This window comes from Salvelinus sp. IW2-2015, unplaced genomic scaffold (assembly GCF_002910315.2).
Source record: "Salvelinus sp. IW2-2015 unplaced genomic scaffold, ASM291031v2 Un_scaffold2486, whole genome shotgun sequence".
In the NCBI taxonomy this organism is placed as follows: domain Eukaryota; kingdom Metazoa; phylum Chordata; class Actinopteri; order Salmoniformes; family Salmonidae; genus Salvelinus; species Salvelinus sp. IW2-2015.
Window position 1 is genome coordinate 104,436 of NW_019943804.1, and position 17,849 is coordinate 122,284.

The following is a 17,849-nucleotide window of genomic DNA, read 5'->3' on the forward strand; positions in this document are numbered from 1 at the left end:
ACCTTCTGAAAGGGTTATTACATATATCCTTCATATACCAGTACCTTCTAAGGTTTTACATATATCCTTCATATACAGTTACATTCGTGAAAAGGTTATTACATATATCCTTTCATATACATACATTCTGAAAGGGTTATTACATAATCCTTTCATATACAGTACCTTCTGAAAGGGTTTATTACATATATCCTTCATAGTACAGTACCTTCTTTGAAAGTTTATTTTACATATATCCTTCATATACGTACCTTCTGAAAGGGTTATTACATATATCCTTCATATACAGTTACCTTTTCTGAAAGGGTTATTACATATATCCTTCTATTACAGTACCTTCTGAAAGGGTTATTACATATATCTTCATATACAGTATTATTTCTGAAGGGTATTACATATATCCTTTCATATATCAGTATACATTCTGAAAGTATTACATAGATCCTTCATATACAGACCTTCGAAAGGTGGTTTAATACATATATCCTTCATATAACAGTACCTTCTGAAAGGGGTTATTACATTATATCCTTCATATTACAGTTACCTTGCTGAAAGGGTTATACATTATATCCTGCATTACAGTACCTTCTGAAAGGGTTATTACATATATCCTTCATATACAGTACCTTCTGAAAGGGTTGAATTACATATATCCTTCATATACAGTACCTTCTGAAAGGGTTTATTCATATATCCTTCATTATACAGTACCTTCTGATCATCAAAGTATTCTAAAGTTATTCAATATCCTTCTACAGTACATCTGAAGGGTTATGTACATATTCCTCATATACAGTACCTTCTGAAAGGTTATTTACATATATCCTTCATATACAGTACCTTCTGAAAGGGTTATTACATATATCTTCATACAGTACATTCTGAAAGGGTTATTATCAATTCCTTAATCTACGTACCTGAAAGGTTATTACATATATCCTTCATGTACAGTACCTTCTGAAAGGGTATTACATGATATCCTTCATAAGTACTTCTGAAAGGGTTATAACATATATCCTTCATATACAGTACCTTTCTGAAAGGGTTATTACATATATCCTTTCATATACATACTTCTGAAAGGGTTATTACATTATCCTTCATATACGTACTTCTGAAAGTATTCAGACCCTTGACTGTTCCACTTTTGTTACATTACAACCCTTATCTAAAATGTTGAAAAGGTGCCTCATCAATCTACACACAATACCCATAATGACAAAGCAAAAACAGTTTAAAAAAGAAGACGTTTTTAGAAAAAACTAAAAGAAATGTCACATTCCATAAGTATTCAGACTCTTTATTCAGTTCTTTGTTGAAGCACCCTTTGACAGCGATTACACCTTGGAGTCTTCTGTATGAGCTTACAAACGTGGCACACCTGTATGTGGGGAGTTTTCTCCATTCTTCTCTGCAGATCCTCTTCAAGTCTCTGTCAGGTTGGATGGGGAGCATCGCTGCACAGCTATTTTCAGTTCTCCAGAGATGTTGATGGGTTAAAGTCCGGCTCTGGCTGGGGCCACTTCAAGGACATCTCAGAGACTTGTCCCGAAGCCACTCTGCATTGTCTTGGCTGTGTGCTTAGAGTCGTTGTCCTGGTTTGAAGGTGAACCTTGCCCCATCTGAGTCCTGAGCCCTCTGGAGCAGGTTCCATCATGGATCTCTCTGTGCTTTGGCTCCGTTCTTCTTTCTTCGATCCTGACTAGTCTCTCAGGTCGTGCCGCTGAAAACATCCCCACAGCATGATGCTACCACCACCACGCTTCACTGTAGGATGGTGCCAGGTTTCCTCCAGATGTGATGCTTGGCATTCAGGCCAAAGAGTCATCTGGTTTCATCAGACACAGAGAATCTTGTTTCTCATGGTCTGAGAATCTTTAGATGCCTTTTGCAAAACTCCAAGCGAGCTGTCATGTGCCTTTTACTGAGAAGTGGCTTCTGTCTGGCTGCTCTACCATAAAGGCCTGATTGGGAGTGGTTGCAGAGATGGTTGTCCTTCTGGAAGGTTCTCCCACCTCCACAGAGGAACTCTGGAGCTCTGTCAAGTGACCTCGGTCTTGGTCACCCCCTGACCAAGGCCCTTCCTCCCCCGATTGTCAGTTTGCGAGGGCCAGCTCTAGGAAGAGTCTTGTGGTTCACAACTATTTCCATTTAAGAATGATGGAGGCCACTGTGGTTCTTGGGGACCTTCAATGCTGCAGAAATGTTTTGGGTACCCTTTCCAAACTGTGCCTCGACACAATCCTGTCTCGAGCTCTATTGACATTCCTTCGACCTCATGGCTTGGTTTTGCTCTGACATGCCCTGTCAACTGTGGGACCTTATGATAGACAGGTTGTGTGACTTTCCAAATCATGTCCAATCAATTGGAATTTACCACAGGTGGACTCCCAAGTTGTAGAAACATTCAAGGATGATGAATGGAAACAGATGCACCTGAGCTCAATTTCCAGTCTCATAGCAAAAGTCTGAATACTTATGTAAATAAGATATTTCAGTTTTTATTTGTAATAAATTTGAAAAACATTCTAAAAAACCTGTTTTCGCTTGTCTTGTGTCTTTATGTAATGGGGTATTGTGTTGTCGATTTAAGGATTTTTTTAATTTTAATGCATTTTAGAATAAGTCTAACTAACAAAATGTGGAAAAAGTCAAGGGGTCTGAATACTTTACGAAAGCACTGTACATAATGTTTACTAAATATTATACAGTTGAAGTCGGAAGTTTACATACACTTAGGTTGAGTCATTTAAAACTGTTTTTCAACCACTCCACAAATTTCTTGTTAACAAACTATAGTTTTGCAAGTCGGTTAGGACATCTACTTTGACACAAGTAATTTTTCCAACAAATAGTTTATGACAGATTATTACTATATAGTGTCTCATTCGTATGTCCATTAGTTCCAGTGGGTCAGAAGTTTACAATACACTAAGTTGACTGTGCCTTTAAACAGCTTGGAAAAAATTCCAGAAAAGGATGTCATGGCTTTAGAAGGGCTTCTGATAGGCTAATTGACATAATTTGAGTCAATTGAGGTTTACCTTGTAGATGTATGTCAAGGCCTACCTTCAAACTCAAGTGTCTCTTTGCTTGACATCATGGGAAAATTCAAAAGAAATCAGGCCAAAAGACCTCAGAAAAACATTGTAGACCGTCCACAAGTCTGGTTTCATCTTGGAGCAATTTCCAAACACCTGAAGGATGCCACGTTTCAGGAAAACAAAGTACAAAGTATCTATATCCACCAGTAAAAACGAGTCGTATATCGACATAACCTGAAAGCTGCTAGCAAGGGAAGAAGCCACGCTCCAAAACTGCCATAAAAAAAAGCCAGGGACTTATGGTTTGGCAACTGGCACACGGGACAAAGATCGTACTTTTTGGGGAATGTTCTCTGGTCTGATGAAACAAAATTGAACTTGTGGCCATAATGACCATCGTTATGTTTAAAGGAAAAGGGAGACGCTTGCCAAGCCGAAGAACACCATCCCAACCGTGATCACGGGGGTGGCAGCATTATGTCGTGGGGTTGCACTTCACAAAATACATGACATCGATGAGGCAGGAAAATTGATGTGGAATATTATATGAAGCATATCTTCAAAGACATCAGTCGGAAGGGTTAAGCTTCGTCGCAAATTGCGTCTTCCAAAGACAAGTCAGGGTATTTAGGGGCCATCACAAACCCCTGTCCTCAATCCAATAGGAAAAATTTTGTGGGCAGAACTGGAAAAGCGTGTGCGAGCAAGAAGGCCTACAAACCTGACCAGTATACACCAGCTCTGTCAGGAGGAATGGGCCAAAATTCACCACTATTGTGGGAAGCTCTGTGGAAGGCTACCTGAAACGTTTGGACTCAAGTGAAACAATTTAAAGGCCAATGCTACCAAAATACTAATTGAGTGTATGTAAACGTCTGACCACTGGGAATCTGATTGAAATAAATAAAAACTAAAATACAATCATTCTCTCTTACTATGATTCTGACATTTCACATTTTCTTAAAATAAAGTGGCGATCCTAACTGACCAAAGACCAGGGAAATTTTTACTAGGAATAAATGTCAGAAATTGTGAAAAAACTGAGTTTTTAATGTATTTGTGCTAAGCGTGTATGTAAACTTCCAACTTCAACGTGTACATAATAGATATATAGTAAATGTTGTTCTCTCCTTGTCCCTGTAGTTCCAGTGTGTTCAGTATGATCCTGTGGAACTTCGTATTGAAGCAGCGAGGACACTTGGACAGTGTTGACAGTCACCACTGGCTCTATGGGTCACTCTACAGCACATATTGTCTGGACTGTATGTACCTAGTGGTCTGGACTGCGTAATGTACCGTTATGTTGTCTGGGACTGCGTACTGTACCGTGATGTCTTATGGACTGGTACTGTACCGTGAGTCTAGAACTGGAAATTACCGTGAAGGTCTAGACGGGGAAATGTACCTGATGTCTTGGACTGGTACTGTACCGTGTGGTCTGGACTGGATGTACGCGTGTGTCTGGACTGGAAATTGCCGTTGAGTTCTGGACTGTACTGTACCGTGAGTGATCGGACGGGTAGCTACCGTGTGGCTGGACGGTGTATGTACGTGTGTGTTCTGGACGGGTATTGTACCGTGTGTGTCTGACGGTATGGTACGTGATTGTTCTGGACTGGTATTGTACCGAGTGTGTGGTTTCTGCGACTGGTATGTACGTGAGTGTCTGGAACGGGTACTGTACCGTGTCGTGTGTCTGGACGGGTATGTACCGTGAGGTCTGGGACGGTATTGTACCGCGAGTTCTGGACGGTATGTACCGGCGTGTATCTGGACTGTATGTACCGCGTGGGTCTGGATGGTATGTACCGCGTGTGGTCTGGATGGTTGTACCGCGGTGTCTGGACGTGGTATGTACCGCGGTGTGTCTGATGTTATGTACGCGTGTGTCTGGCACTGGTATGTACCGCGTTGTGGTCGTGGACGGTATGTACCGCGAGTGTCTGACGGGTATTGTACCGCGTGTGTTCTGGGCGGGTATGTACCGCGTGTGGTCTGGAAGGGTATGTACCGCGTGTGTGTCTGACGGGTATGTACCGGTGTGTCTGACGGGTTATGTACCGCGTGATGTCTGGACGGGTATGTACCGCGTGTGTCTGACTGGTATTGTACCGTGGATGTCTGGACGGGTATCCTTACGCGTTGGAGTGTCTGACGGGTACATGTGACCGCGTGTGTCTACTGGGGTAGGGCTGGATGCATGTACCGCGTGTCTGGACGGTATTGTTACCGGGTGTGTCTGGAAGCGGTATGTTACCGTGGCAGGAAAACCGTGTCTGGACTGGTATGTACCGTGATTGATGTTGACGCGTGTGTGTTGATGTAGTCCGTGTCTGGACTGTAGCGTTCTGGACTGGTATGTACCGTGTGTCTGTACGGTATTGTACCCGTGCTGATCTGGACTGTATGTACCGCGTGTTGATCTGGACTTGGTATGTACCGCGTGTGTACTGGACTGTATGTACCGCGTGTGTCTGGACTGGTATGTACCGCGTGGTGCTGGCTGTTGTACCGTGCTGGCGTATGTACCGCGAGTGTCTGGACTGTATGTACCGTGAGGTCTGGACGAGGTACTGTACCGTGTGATGTCTGACTGGTATGTACCGTGAGTGTCTGGACAGGTATGTACCGTGTGTAGTCTGGACTGGTATTGTACCGTGTGAGTCTGGGACTGGTAAGTACGTGTGAGTCTGGACGGATATGTTGTACAGTTATCTGTGGAATAACCCTGAGTTGGTTCTGTCTGTGGTCGACTATTAGGTCTCATTCCTCTCTGTTTGGTTCTGACCAAGAAGGACAATTTCTGATAGGATTCCACCTGGGGTCTCATTGGTCTTTTGGCTGGGGTACTGTCGTGTGGGTGTGTTTGTGTGTGTGTGGTGTGTGTGTGTGTGTGTGTGTGTGTGTGTGTGTGTGTGTGTGTGTGGTGTGTGTGTGTGTGTGTGTTGTGTGTGGCTCATTGGTAGAGCATGGCTTGCAAAACGCCAGGGTTGTGGGTTCAATTCCCACGGGGACCAGGATGAATATGTATGAACTTTCCATGTTGTAAGTCGCTCTGGATAGAGCGTCGCTAAATGACTTAAATGTAATATTGTGTGTGTGAAACAGTGTGTTATGTTGGGTTCCTCAAACTTAACCTTACAGTGTTTTCTCTTCCACAGCATTACCGTTCCTCATCCTTGGAGGCCTGCTCCTGCAGGAGAGAGGATGCCTGATACTATAGACTCTGCCTTCTTCTATGGCAGGCTCAGGGTGAGAGGATGCCTGATCCTATAGACTCTGCCTCTTCTATGGCAGGGCTCAGGTGAGAGATGCCTGATACTATAGACTCTGCCTTCTTCTATGGCAGGGCTCAGGTGAGAGGATGCCTGATACTATAGATTTGGCTTCTTCTATGGCAGGGCTCAGTGAGAGAGGCCACCCTGTGGTTTTAGTTTACTGGGAATACAGGATCCACTGTTAGTTCTCCCTGAGTTGACTACACTTTACACATCACATAGATCTGGAGCCAAGTCCTTCAAAGGTTTTACACATCACATAAGATCTGAGCCAGTCCTAAGGTTTTACACTTTACACATCACATAGATCTGGAGCCAGTCCTAAAGGTTTTACACATCACATAGATCTGGGGCCAGTCCTAAAGGTTTTACACATCACATAGATGTGGAGCCAGTCCTAAAGGTTTTACACTTTACACATCACATAGATGTGGAGCCAGTCCTAAAGGTTTTACCTCTCTCTCTCTCTCTCTCTCTCTCTCTCCTCTCTCAGATCATCAGTACTGCAGTAGTAGTCTCCTGCAGCATCTTGGTAGGTGGTTTCTCTCTGATGGGTCTTAGCCAGGGCACCAAGGAGAACCAGAACTACCAAGCCCTGGAGAGAGCCTCCAACATGGGTACTATAGAGGACCTGAGGCCCCCTGGACACCAGGAGAACCAGACCCCCCCACTGGAGCCCTCAGCAGCAGAGACCAGCAACAACAGTGGTAGCTACACACATTATTGTTGGTTCTAGTTCTGTAAACTTGGGTGCGTTGGTTTACTGGGGATTTTGTGTCGAACTTCGTATGTAAAACCTTAAATTGCCAACCTAAACATATTGTTAAAAAACATGAGTAGTTTGATATAACTCAGAACTGTGTCTGTGTGTTGTTGTTGTGTGTCCCTCCCAGACTGCTGTAGCTGTACACAGCCCGTGCCCGACATGAGCAACGGCGCCACCAGGAACGACACTCCCACGTCTCTAACAGGTACAGGAACACAACGTGAATGACTACAGCTCTGGCTGGAGTTGTGTTCTAGGTTTATGGGCTGATACTTCGGGCTGACCTGTTGAGTTGACTGTGTTCCTGTTGTTGTGTCCACTGTGATGCTGTTGCAAAACGTCTTGCTACGGTGTGCACTAATGAACACAACCCTGTTGACTTGTTGTGCTGTACCCTCCAGGCCAGTGTGGGGCGCTGTGTGAACCCCAGCAGCAGCAGTGTAGTCCACCGGTCCAGGATGACAGACAGCTGGTCAGACACCGTCCTGTTGGTCTACTCCTCATAGTTTCCCTGCTGGCTGTGAGTGTTATCTACTGTTCTACTCTGTTCTATTCTGTTCTAATCTTTTCTGTTCTATTCTGCTCTGTTCTACTCTGCTCTGTTCTACTCTGTTCTGTCTGTTCTACTCTGTTCTACTCTATTCTATTCTGTTCTACTCTATTCTATTCTGTTCTACTCTATTCTGTTCTGCTCTGTTCTACTCTATTCTGCTCTGTTCTATTCTATTCTACTCTGTTCTGTTCTATTCTGCTCTGCTCTGTTCTATTCTGTTCTACTTTGTTCTGTTCTACTCTGTTCCATTCTGTTTTGCTCTACACTGTTCTGTTCTATTCTGTTTTACTGTTCTGTTCCATTCTGTTTTGTTCTGTTCTGTTCTATTCTGTTCTGCTCTCACTGTTCTGTCTAACTGTTCTGTTCTATTCTTTTATTGCTTGGCCGTGTCCCCTTTCTCCTAACCCCCTTGTCCCTGAAGTGTGCACTAGTTCACTCCAATCTCGAACCTCTTCCCTGAATCGGCCCTTGTTAACTGTGAAGTGTGCACTTTCATTCCCCCTCCCGCATGTCTTCCAGAACCTGTCCAGTTGTCTATGGTGGTTGTTCAACCAGGACCCTGGTAGACTGTACCTGGAGCTGCAGTTCTTCTGTGCTGTGGCCAACTATGGACAGGTACGCTCTCCTGTCTAGTAGATGATGAGTATACAAAGGGATTTTACTGTTGCTGACTTTCCCTCTTCATTTTCTCAGGGCTTCATTTCGTTTGGTATCTTTGGCCTGGACAGGCATCTGATCATTCTGCCATTCAAGAAGAGGTGAGCTAGGAACTAGGTACTTACTTCAGAGAGCATAGTGCATCATTGACTGTTGTATTGTCCCAACATCATGCCACCTCCTGTGGGTTGTATTGTCCCAACATCATGCCACCTCCTGTATGTTGTATTGTCTCAACATCATGCCACCTCCTGTGGGTTGTATTGTCCCAACATCATGCCACCTCCTGTATGTTGTATTGTCTCAACATCATGCCACCTCTGTATGTTATTGTCTCAATCGCCACCTCCTGTATGTTGTATTGTCTCAACATCACGCCACCTCCTGTATGTTGTATTGTCCTCAACATCACGCCACCTCCTGTATGTTGTATTGTCTCAACATCAGTAACACCTCCTGTATGTTGTATTGTCCCAACATCATGCCACCTCCTGTATGTTGTATTGTCTCAACATCACGCCACCTCCTGTATGTTGTATTGTTCCAACATCATAACACCTCCTGTATGTTGTATTGTCTCAACATCACGCACCTCCTGTATGTTGTATTGTCCCAACATCAGTAACACCTCCTGTATGTTGTATTGTCTCAACATCACGCACCCTCCTGTATGTTATTTGTCTCAACATCCAGTAACACCTCCTGTATGTTGTATTGTCTCAACATCATGCCACCTCCTGTATGTTGTATTGTCTCAACATCACGCCACCTCCTGTATGTTGTATTGTCTCACATCACGCCACCTCCTGTATGTTGTATTGTCTAACATCAGTAACTCCTCCTGTATGTTGTATTGTCTCAACATCAGTAACATCTCCTGTAGTTGTATTGTCTCAAACATCAGTAACACCTCCTGTATGTTGTACATCAGTACACCTCCTGTATGCTGTATTGTCTCAACATCAGTAACACCTCCTGTATGTTGTATTGTCCCAAAATCAGTAACACCTCCTGTTATGTTGTATTGTCCCAAAATCAGTAACACCTCCTGTATGTTGTATTGTCCCAACATCAGCACTTCCTCCTGTATGTTGTACATCAGTAACACCTCCTGTATGCGTATTGTCCCAACATCAGTAACACCTCCTGTATGCTGTATTGTCCCAACATCAGCACTTCCTCCTGTATGTTGTACATCAGTAACACCTCCTGTATGCTGTATTGTCCCAACATCAGTAACACCTCCTGTATGCTGTATTGTCCCAACGTCAGCACAAGGCCTGATCTAAGTCAGACTTGCCTGAGCCAGGTAGTGTGGCTGTAGAAGATGTGGTTGTTCTGCCCTCTAAGGGGCCTGTGTGTGTCCTGTCCCCCAGGTTAGTGAGCCTGTGGCAGGGCAGGGAGAGTGCGGAGGAGCCCCTCTGTGGTTCCAGAGGAGATCAGGCTGACCTGCACTCAGTTTGTCCGCTATCATAAGACCAGTGTGTTCAGGACATAGTGCCCATCAAAAGGTAGGCCACAACATAAACATCAATTATCATTTATTTCATTTATATATATTTTTTGTAGCATGATTTCAGTCCCAGGACATGTCTGATTGGTGCAGAATCAAATCTCTAGAATCTATATTAAAAACCGTTGACTGGGTCTCTCGAGTGGCCCAGAGGCGGCATACAATTGGCCCAGCGTCGTCCGGGTTAGGGAAGGGTTTGGCCCGCAGAGATGTCCTTGTCCTATCACGCTCTAGCGACTCCTGTGGCGGGCCGGGCGTAGTGCACGCTGACATCGGTCGCCAGTTATACTGTGTTTCCTCTGACACATTGGTGCGGCTGACTCCGGGTTAAGCGAGCAGTGTGTCAAGATGCAGTGCGGCTTGGAGGGGTTGTGTTTCACCTCTTCAGAGTCCGTATGGGAGTTGCAGCGATGGGAAAAGACTGTAACTACCAATTTGGATATCACAAAATTGGGAAGAAAAACGGGGTAAAATGATCAAAAATAAATAAAATACAATAAAAAATAATACAGTTGACTCTTAAATGCTACTGCGTGTGCAGATCTAGTCTTCCATAACTAGCATGTTACCTACGAGTTCAACTCGTTCTCTCCTACATCTTCTTTATGCATGGCCTAGGATTTTACCCAGCTAATATCCTGCATGTTTCTACCACTAATCCTGTCTTTAGAAATGCATTATTGCATTGTACACTCTGTGAACGGACTGAACTTACCACAGTCTTCTTCACTGGCAATGCATTCTGGTTTTGGAGTGGTACACCATCCTGGTAGCTACTTTTCACCTTTTGATTTCCTGTTTCTCTTAGGAACGCTCATCCTCACTACCACTCCTTTTCTCTCTGTTCTCCTTTCTCCTCTTCCGCCATATCTCCACCCTAGTGCTTCTGGGGAAAGCCTGAACAATGGGACAGTGGGTGAATCCTTCCTTTGATACGCAGGTGTGAGGGAGAGAGGGTTCAGGAGAAGGAGCGCTCCAGGGAGAGACCTGGTCAGGGGACTTATCCTCCATCCCAGGCCCAGAMKCAGGCCACTTTCCTGGGCAGTGATCTGGTGGACTGGCTGGTGAGGGCGGGTCTGTCCCGGGACAGGGGGGAAGCCCAGCTCTATGGGGCTCAGCTCCAGCAAGGAGGGATACTGCAACACCTCACACACCAGTTTGACTTCAGGGACGACCCCCTGCTACACTACCGCTTCACTGAGAGGAGCTGGACGCCACCGATGGAGAGGAACAGCAGTATGCCTCCTGTGGCCATGTGATGTTCCCAGAGAAGGAGGGAGGAATGGGGGGGGGATTACTATTCAGCAGTGTTGTTGTCAAGTCACTAAACCTTGACTCCTAAGTCCTAAACCTTGATTTTTAAGTCTTAAACCTTGACTCCTAAATCCTGTATTAGAATATTACAACACTGCTATTCAGTGAGATGAAACGTTCAGATGGAAATATAATGAGATAGAGCTGACACCATTTAGCATTTCCCATTCCCACATATCAGACAATCATATCTGTTCCGTGTCATACATTTATATCTGAACATTTCTGTAACGTTTGCACCCTCCTGAATGGACCCGAGAAGAGAGAAAGAATGGGTGGGCTTCGTCCAGGCTCTGGTCAAGAGTAGTGCACTATGAAGGGAATAGGGCTCTGGTCAAGAGTAGTGCACTATGAAGGGAACAGGACTCTAGTCAAGAGTAGTGCGCACTATGAAGGGAATAGGGCTCTGGTCAAGAGTAGTGCACTATGAAGGGAACAGGGCTCTGGTCAAGAGTAGGGCACTATGAAGGGAATAGGGCTCTGGTCAAGAGTAGTGCCACTATGAAGGGAATAGGGCTCTGGTCAAGAGTAGTGCACTATGAAGGGAACAGGACTCTGGTCAAGAGTAGTGCACTATGAAGGGAACAGGGCTCTGGTCAAGAGTAGGGCACTATGAAGGGAATAGGGCTCTGGTCAAGAGTAGTGCACTATGAAGGGAATAGGGCTCTGGTCAAGAGTAGTGCACTATGAAGGGAACAGGACTCTGGTCAAGAGTAGTGCACTATGAAGGGAACAAGGCTCTGGTCAAGAGTAGGGCACTATGAAGGGAATAGGGCTCTGGTCAAGAGTAGTGCACTATGAAGGGAACAGGGCTCTGGTCAGAGTAGGGCACTTGAAGGGAACAGGACTCTGGTCAAAGATAGTGCACTATGAAGGGAACAGGACTCTGGTCAAGAGTAGTGCACTATGAAGGGAACAGGACTCTGGTCAAGAGTAGGGCACTATGAAGGGAACAGGACTCTGGTCAAGAGTGTGCACTATGAAGGGAACAGGACTCTGGTCAAGAGTAGGGCACTATGAAGGGAATAGGGTGCCATTTAAGTGGCCGGTGTGTGCATCCTGAGTCAGCTACTATCCCAGCTGAACCAATCCACAATCCTCAACCAGCTCCAGGATCAGAGAGAGACTTCTTTGCATGACGTAAAGAAATCTGTACTGGCTAAAATGTTGACCTGAGACGATTCAACTATTTCATATGTAACTGAACTGACGTGTTTTGTAAGACTACTGTAATACTGTTGTAATGTACTTGAAAGTCAGTGAAGGATAACGTTTTCCCACTATGTTCTGTTACCCAGTACTGTCAGCCCATCTGGCTCAACTAAGCAAGCTTTAGCGGTGAGGTACAGCTTGTCTGTGACACATCATTTTGTTCAAAGCGAGAGGTGAGGCCTCCAACACCACTTGTAGATCATCGCTGAGTCAGTTTTTAAAGGCCATGCATTGACATAGTTTCCTGGAACACATGTCCTGCCTGGTCAAGTAGACAGCGTGTCCACATGTCCTGCCTGGTCAAGTAGACAGCGTGTCCCACATGTCCTGCCTGGTCAAGTAGACAGCGTGTCCACATTCTGTATGGAACACATGTCCTGCCTGGTCAAGTAGACAGCGTGTCCACATGTCCTGCCTGGTCAAGTAGCCAGCGTGTCCACATGTCCTGCCTGGTCAAGTAGACAGCGTGTCCACATTCTGTATGGGACACATGTCCTGCCTGGTCAAGTAGACAGCGTGTCCTGCCTGGTCAAGTAGACAGCGTGTCCACATTCTGTATGGAACACATGTCCTGCCTGGTCAAGTAGACAGCGTGTCCTGCCTGGTCAAGTAGACAGCGTGTCCACATGTCCTGCCTGGTCAAGTAGACAGCGTGTCCTGCCTGGTCAAGTAGACAGCGTGTCCTGCCTGGTCAAGTAGACAGCGTGTCCACATGTCCTGCCTGGTCAGTAGACAGCGTGTCCACATGTCCTGCCTGGTCAAGTAGACAGCGTGTCCTGCCTGGTCAAGTAGACAGCGTGTCCTGCTTGGTCAAGTAGACAGCGTGTCCACATGTCCTGCTGGTCAAGTGACAGCGTGTTCACATTCTGTATGGAACACATGTCCTGCCTGGTCAAGTAGACAGCGTGTCCACATGTCCTGCCTGGTCAAGTAGACAGCGTGTCCTGCCTGGTCAAGTAGACAGCGTGTCCTGCCTGGTCAAGTAGACAGCGTGTCCTGCCTGGTCAAATAGACAGCGTGCCCTGCCTGGTCAAGTAGACCAGCGTGTCCTGTCTGGTCAAGTAGACAGCGTGTCCTGCCTGGTCAAGTAGCAGCGTGTCCTGCCTGGTCAAGTAGACACGCGTGTCCTGTCTGGTCAAGTAGACAGCGTGTCCTGCCTGGTCAAGTAGACAGCGTGTCCTGCTGGTCAAGTAGACAGCGTGTCCACATGTGGAGAATGTTTCTAATGCTCATGTTATGCTAATAATGTTGTGATCAGTCATGAATATGCATTGTTATTTATTGTTCCTAATATCATGACATCATACTCTGGTATGTTGTCCTCTGATGAGGTTTTATCAATGTGATACAAATGTCTTTGAGTATTAACAAGCAGGGTTCGTGAGTTTTTGCACTTAACACTGATGCTCTTGTTTAAATGACTCCTCACATATGAATTGTGTTGTTGTTGATGTGTGACTTTTAAGCAGGAAGTGACCCAGCTGTGTGACTTTAAGCAGGAAGTGACCCGCTGTGTGTGATGATGATCCTTTGCAGAGTCTACCTTCAACACTTTGTTTCTCCAGATACTTGATGTCAAGTGACTGAGATGCTGTGTGTTTAGCCTGACTGCCTCAGCCTTGTAGGATGAGGTACTGTGGGTTTAGCCTGACTGCCTCAGCCTTGTATGATGAGTGGTGTGGGTTTAGCCTGACTGCCTCAGCCTTGTAGGATGAGATGCTGTGTGTTTAGCCTGACTGCCTCAGCCTTGTAGGATGAGGTGCTGTGGGTTTAGCCTGACTGCCTCAGCCTTGTAGACTGAGTGGCTGTGGGTTAAGCCTGACTGCCTGCCTCAGCCTTGTAGGATGAGGTGCTGTGGGTTTAGCCTGACTGCCTCAGCCTTGTAGGATGAGATGCTGTGGGTTTAGCCTGACTGCCTCAGCCTTGTAGGTGAGATGCTGTGGGTTTAGCCTGACTGCCTCAGCCTTGTAGGATGAGATGCTGTGGGTTTAGCCTGATGCCTCAGCCTTGTAGACTGAGTGGCTGTGGGTTAAGCCTGACTGCCTGCCTCAGCCTTGTAGGATGAGGTGCTGTGGGTTTAGCCTGACTGCTCAGCCTTGTAGGATGAGATGCTGTGGGTTTAGCCTGACTGCCTCGCCTTGTAGGATGAGGTACTGTGGGTTTAGCCTGACTGCCTCAGCCTTGTAGGATGAGATGCTGTGGGTTTAGCCTGACTGCCTCAGCCTTGTAGGATGAGGTACTGTGGGTTTAGCCTGACTGCTCAGCCTTGTAGGATGAGATGCTGTGGGTTTAGCCTGACTGCCTCAGCCTTGTAGGATGAGGTGCTGTGGGTTTAGCCTGACTGCCTCAGCCTTGTAGGATGAGGTGCTGTGGGTTAAGCCTGACTGCCTCAGCCTTGTAGGATGAGTGGCTGTGTGTATTATTACTTGTTGAATGTGGTATTTTCATTGAAAATCACTGATGCTATGGGCTGTCCACCTCATGCTGCTGCATGACTAGCATGTGAGAAGAACACACACATCTGCTTGTGTTACTGGGTGGGTGGGTGACTGACTGACTGACTGGCTGGCTGCTTGACTGTGACTGGGTGGGTGACTGGCTGGCTGGGTGGGTGACTGACTGACTGACTGGGTGACTGACTGGGTGACTGACTGACTGACTGACTGGGTGACTGACTGGGTGGGTGACTGGTGCTGGCTGGCTGATGACTGACTGACTGACTGACTGGGTGACTGACTGCTTGTACATGTCAAGCAGGGTTGCATAATGGCTATATCATTACCACTAACTACTGCCACAATAAACTATGTGAATAGAAACTCATGATGTCTGTCAAAGAAACAAATCAAAGCTTCTAATTGTTGATTTGATGAAACAAGACCAGTATTCAGCTGTAGAAGACAGCTTTATGGAAGCATAGAAAGGCCTGTGGTTTACACTACAGTACTGAGACACCAGATCTACTGTTACCCTCGTATGGCCTGGTTTACACTCAGTACTGAGACACCAGATGTACTGTTACCCTGTATGGCCCGGTTTACACTACAGTACTGGACACCAGATGTACTGTTACCTGTATGGCCTGGTTTACACTACAGTACTGAGACACCAGATGTACTGTTACCCTGTATGGCCTGGTTTACACTACAGTACTGAGACACCAGATGTACTGTTACCCTGTTACCCTGGTTTACACTACAGTACTGAGACACCAGATGTACCTTACCCTGTATGGCCTGGTTTACACTACAGTACTGAGACACCAGATGTACTGTTACCCTGTATGGCCTGGTTTACACTACAGTACTGAGACACCAGATGTACCGTTACCCTGTATGGCCTGGTTTACACTACAGTACTGAGACACCAGATGTACTGTTACCCTGTTACCCTGGTTTACACTACAGTACTGAGACACCAGATGTACTGTTCCCCTGTATGGCCTGGTTTACACTACAGTACTGAGACACCAGATGTACCGTTATCCTGTTGGCCTGGTTTACACTACAGTACTGAGACACCAGATGTACCGTTACCCTGTATGGCCAGGTTTACACTACAGTACTGAGACACCAGATGTACTGTTACCCTGTATGGCCTGGTTTACACTACAGTACTGAACACCAGATGTACTGTTACCTGTATGGCCAGGTTTACACTACAGTATGAGACACAGATTACTGTTACCCTGGTTCACTAAGTACTGAGACACCAGATGTACTGTTACCCTGTATGGCCGGTTTACACTACAGTACTGAGACACCAGATGTACTGTTACCCTGGTTACACTACAGTACTGAGACACCAGATGTACTGTTACCCTGTATGGCCTGGTTTACACTACAGTACTGAGACACCAGATGTACTGTTCCTGTTACCCTGGTTTACACTACAGTACTGAGACACCAGATGTACTGTTACCTGTATGGCCTGGTTTACACTACAGTACTGAGACACCAGATGTACTGTTACCTCTGGTTTACACTACAGTACTGAGACACCAGATGTACTGTTACCCTGTATGGCCTGGTTACACTACAGTACTGAGACACCAGATGTACTGTTACCCTGTATGGCCTGGTGACATCACAAGCCCCCATGATGGGCTGCTATTATTGGGAGTGACACGTTCCACAGCTAGCAGGAAGTAAGACAACACAGAATGAAAATACTACCAGTTGGGTCTACAATAACTTCCCTCACAACACCACGCATTATGTCCTCTCTGTCAAAGCGTTGAAAACCTAAATCTAGCTGCTTCCACTGTGTATAGATTAGGCTACTTGTGAAAATCAATAGTACATTTACAAACCAAATGATTAACCTTAACTTCACACATTTTCTGAATAGGTGCTCATGTTCACAGTCACAGACAGTTCAAAGTGCATCCATCTCAAATATTATTTAGTTCCCATGTAAAATGGCCTTTTAACCGACTAAAATATCACCCATGATATATTTTGGGTTTTAAAATGCTCAACATTTGAAGAAAAAGTCATTTTTCTTCCCGGTTAACTATCAGGAAGTTTGAAAAAGACAGGCAGAGTGGGCAGGGGTCTAATATTCTTGAGCTGGCCTTGACTGACAGCTCTTTGAAACCCCTAATGTCAAACTGGACTGCAGTGTTGCAGTAAAATCAGCCCTAGCAAATCAGGTGAAACATTGAAATGTCATAATTTGGCCCGTCTCTGCTGGTGCAGTTCACAGCTGCACTGACGGATGTGTTGAATGACAACTGCCCCTCCCCCCTTTGTTCCATGCTTGAAGACCGAGCAACACCAGACCAGCAACACCAGACCAGCAACACCAGACCAGCAACACCAGACCAGCAACAACCAGCCCAGCAACACCAGACCAGCAACACCAGACGCAGCAACACCGAGCCAGCAACACCAGCCCAGCAACACCAGACCAGCAACACCAGACAGCAACACCAGACCAGCAACAAAGACCAGCAACACCAGACCAGCACAACAGACAGCAACACCAGACAGCAACCCCCAGAACCAGCACACCAGACAGATGAATGGGGAGACATAAATATCTTTACCATAGATGAATAGTATAAGCTTTTAATTATATTTGCTGARACCTTACAGTKCAATTTTGGCACCAGRAGAGTAGCTGTATAAACCACYCCCCTCKACAAACACGCCTTCTCCGATGTTGGTAACGAGGCGGTACTTATTTAAATTAGGTAAGAAAATATGTTACCATTGGTGTATTAAAATGAGKGTTAGGGTGATGTCACCCCTTTTCCCTTAATAATCCCGCCTCCTGAATCCAAGTGTTTGACATGSGGGAGGAGACCAGTATATTTATGACCAACCTTGATCAATGTAGGAGAAACAGTCAGTTTTCATACTTTGGTCATCATACTTTGATCTGGTTTCATCCAAATATCATCAAATTTCATGGAAAAACATGATTCTGACTGTTCATGACCTTGAAGTATCCTCGGCATAGTGGCAGTGAAGACGTTTCTCTCCCCTAAAAAAAAGTCTAAACC

At 45.7% G+C, this 17,849-nt stretch overlaps 1 protein-coding gene and 1 long non-coding RNA gene across 7 annotated transcripts; one reads left to right on the forward strand and one right to left on the reverse strand.

Moving 5' to 3' along the window:
- Nucleotides 1-6,217: 6,217 nt before the first annotated feature.
- LOC112074080 (lysosomal cholesterol signaling protein) lies at nucleotides 6,218-15,155 on the forward strand. Of its 5 annotated transcripts, XR_011476880.1 has the most exons (9): nucleotides 6,340-6,403; nucleotides 6,819-7,032; nucleotides 7,219-7,296; nucleotides 7,493-7,611; nucleotides 8,164-8,259; nucleotides 8,338-8,402; nucleotides 9,678-9,812; nucleotides 10,755-11,915; nucleotides 11,988-15,155. XR_011476880.1 is itself a non-coding variant. In XM_070440378.1 (8 exons), exons 1-7 carry the CDS (start codon nucleotides 6,255-6,257, stop codon nucleotides 9,775-9,777), a joined length of 717 nt encoding a protein of 238 aa, XP_070296479.1. In that variant the 5' UTR covers nucleotides 6,218-6,254; the 3' UTR covers nucleotides 9,778-9,812; nucleotides 10,755-11,943. The 5 variants fall into 5 exon arrangements, 4 of the variants coding, with proteins under 4 accessions (XP_070296479.1, XP_023997071.1, XP_023997069.1 ...); XM_070440378.1 differs by lacking the exons at nucleotides 6,340-6,403; nucleotides 11,988-15,155 and adding an exon at nucleotides 6,218-6,299 and having other exon boundaries at nucleotides 10,755-11,943; XM_024141303.2 differs by lacking the exon at nucleotides 11,988-15,155 and having other exon boundaries at nucleotides 10,696-11,943.
- LOC139025307 (uncharacterized) lies at nucleotides 8,724-9,659 on the reverse strand. 2 transcript variants are annotated; one of them, XR_011476882.1, is made up of 5 exons: nucleotides 9,508-9,659; nucleotides 9,347-9,382; nucleotides 9,238-9,309; nucleotides 8,894-8,929; nucleotides 8,724-8,789 (listed from the first exon to the last, which is right to left on the reverse strand). It is a non-coding gene; the product is annotated as an uncharacterized lncRNA (long non-coding RNA). The 2 variants fall into 2 exon arrangements; XR_011476881.1 differs by lacking the exon at nucleotides 9,508-9,659 and having other exon boundaries at nucleotides 9,347-9,403.
- Nucleotides 15,156-17,849: the final 2,694 nt, after the last annotated feature.

Bases quoted from the DNA above. Each gene is read 5' to 3' on its own strand.
- LOC112074080 (XM_070440378.1), top strand. From the start codon at position 6,255: ATGCCTGATACTATAGACTCTGCCTTCTTCTATGGCAGGCTCAGG. The intron at 6,300-6,818 runs GTGAGAGGATGC...CTCCTCTCTCAG, and splicing joins TCTTCTATGGCAGGCTCAGG to ATCATCAGTACTGCAGTAGT. The intron at 7,297-7,492 runs GTACAGGAACAC...TGTACCCTCCAG, and splicing joins CACTCCCACGTCTCTAACAG to GCCAGTGTGGGGCGCTGTGT.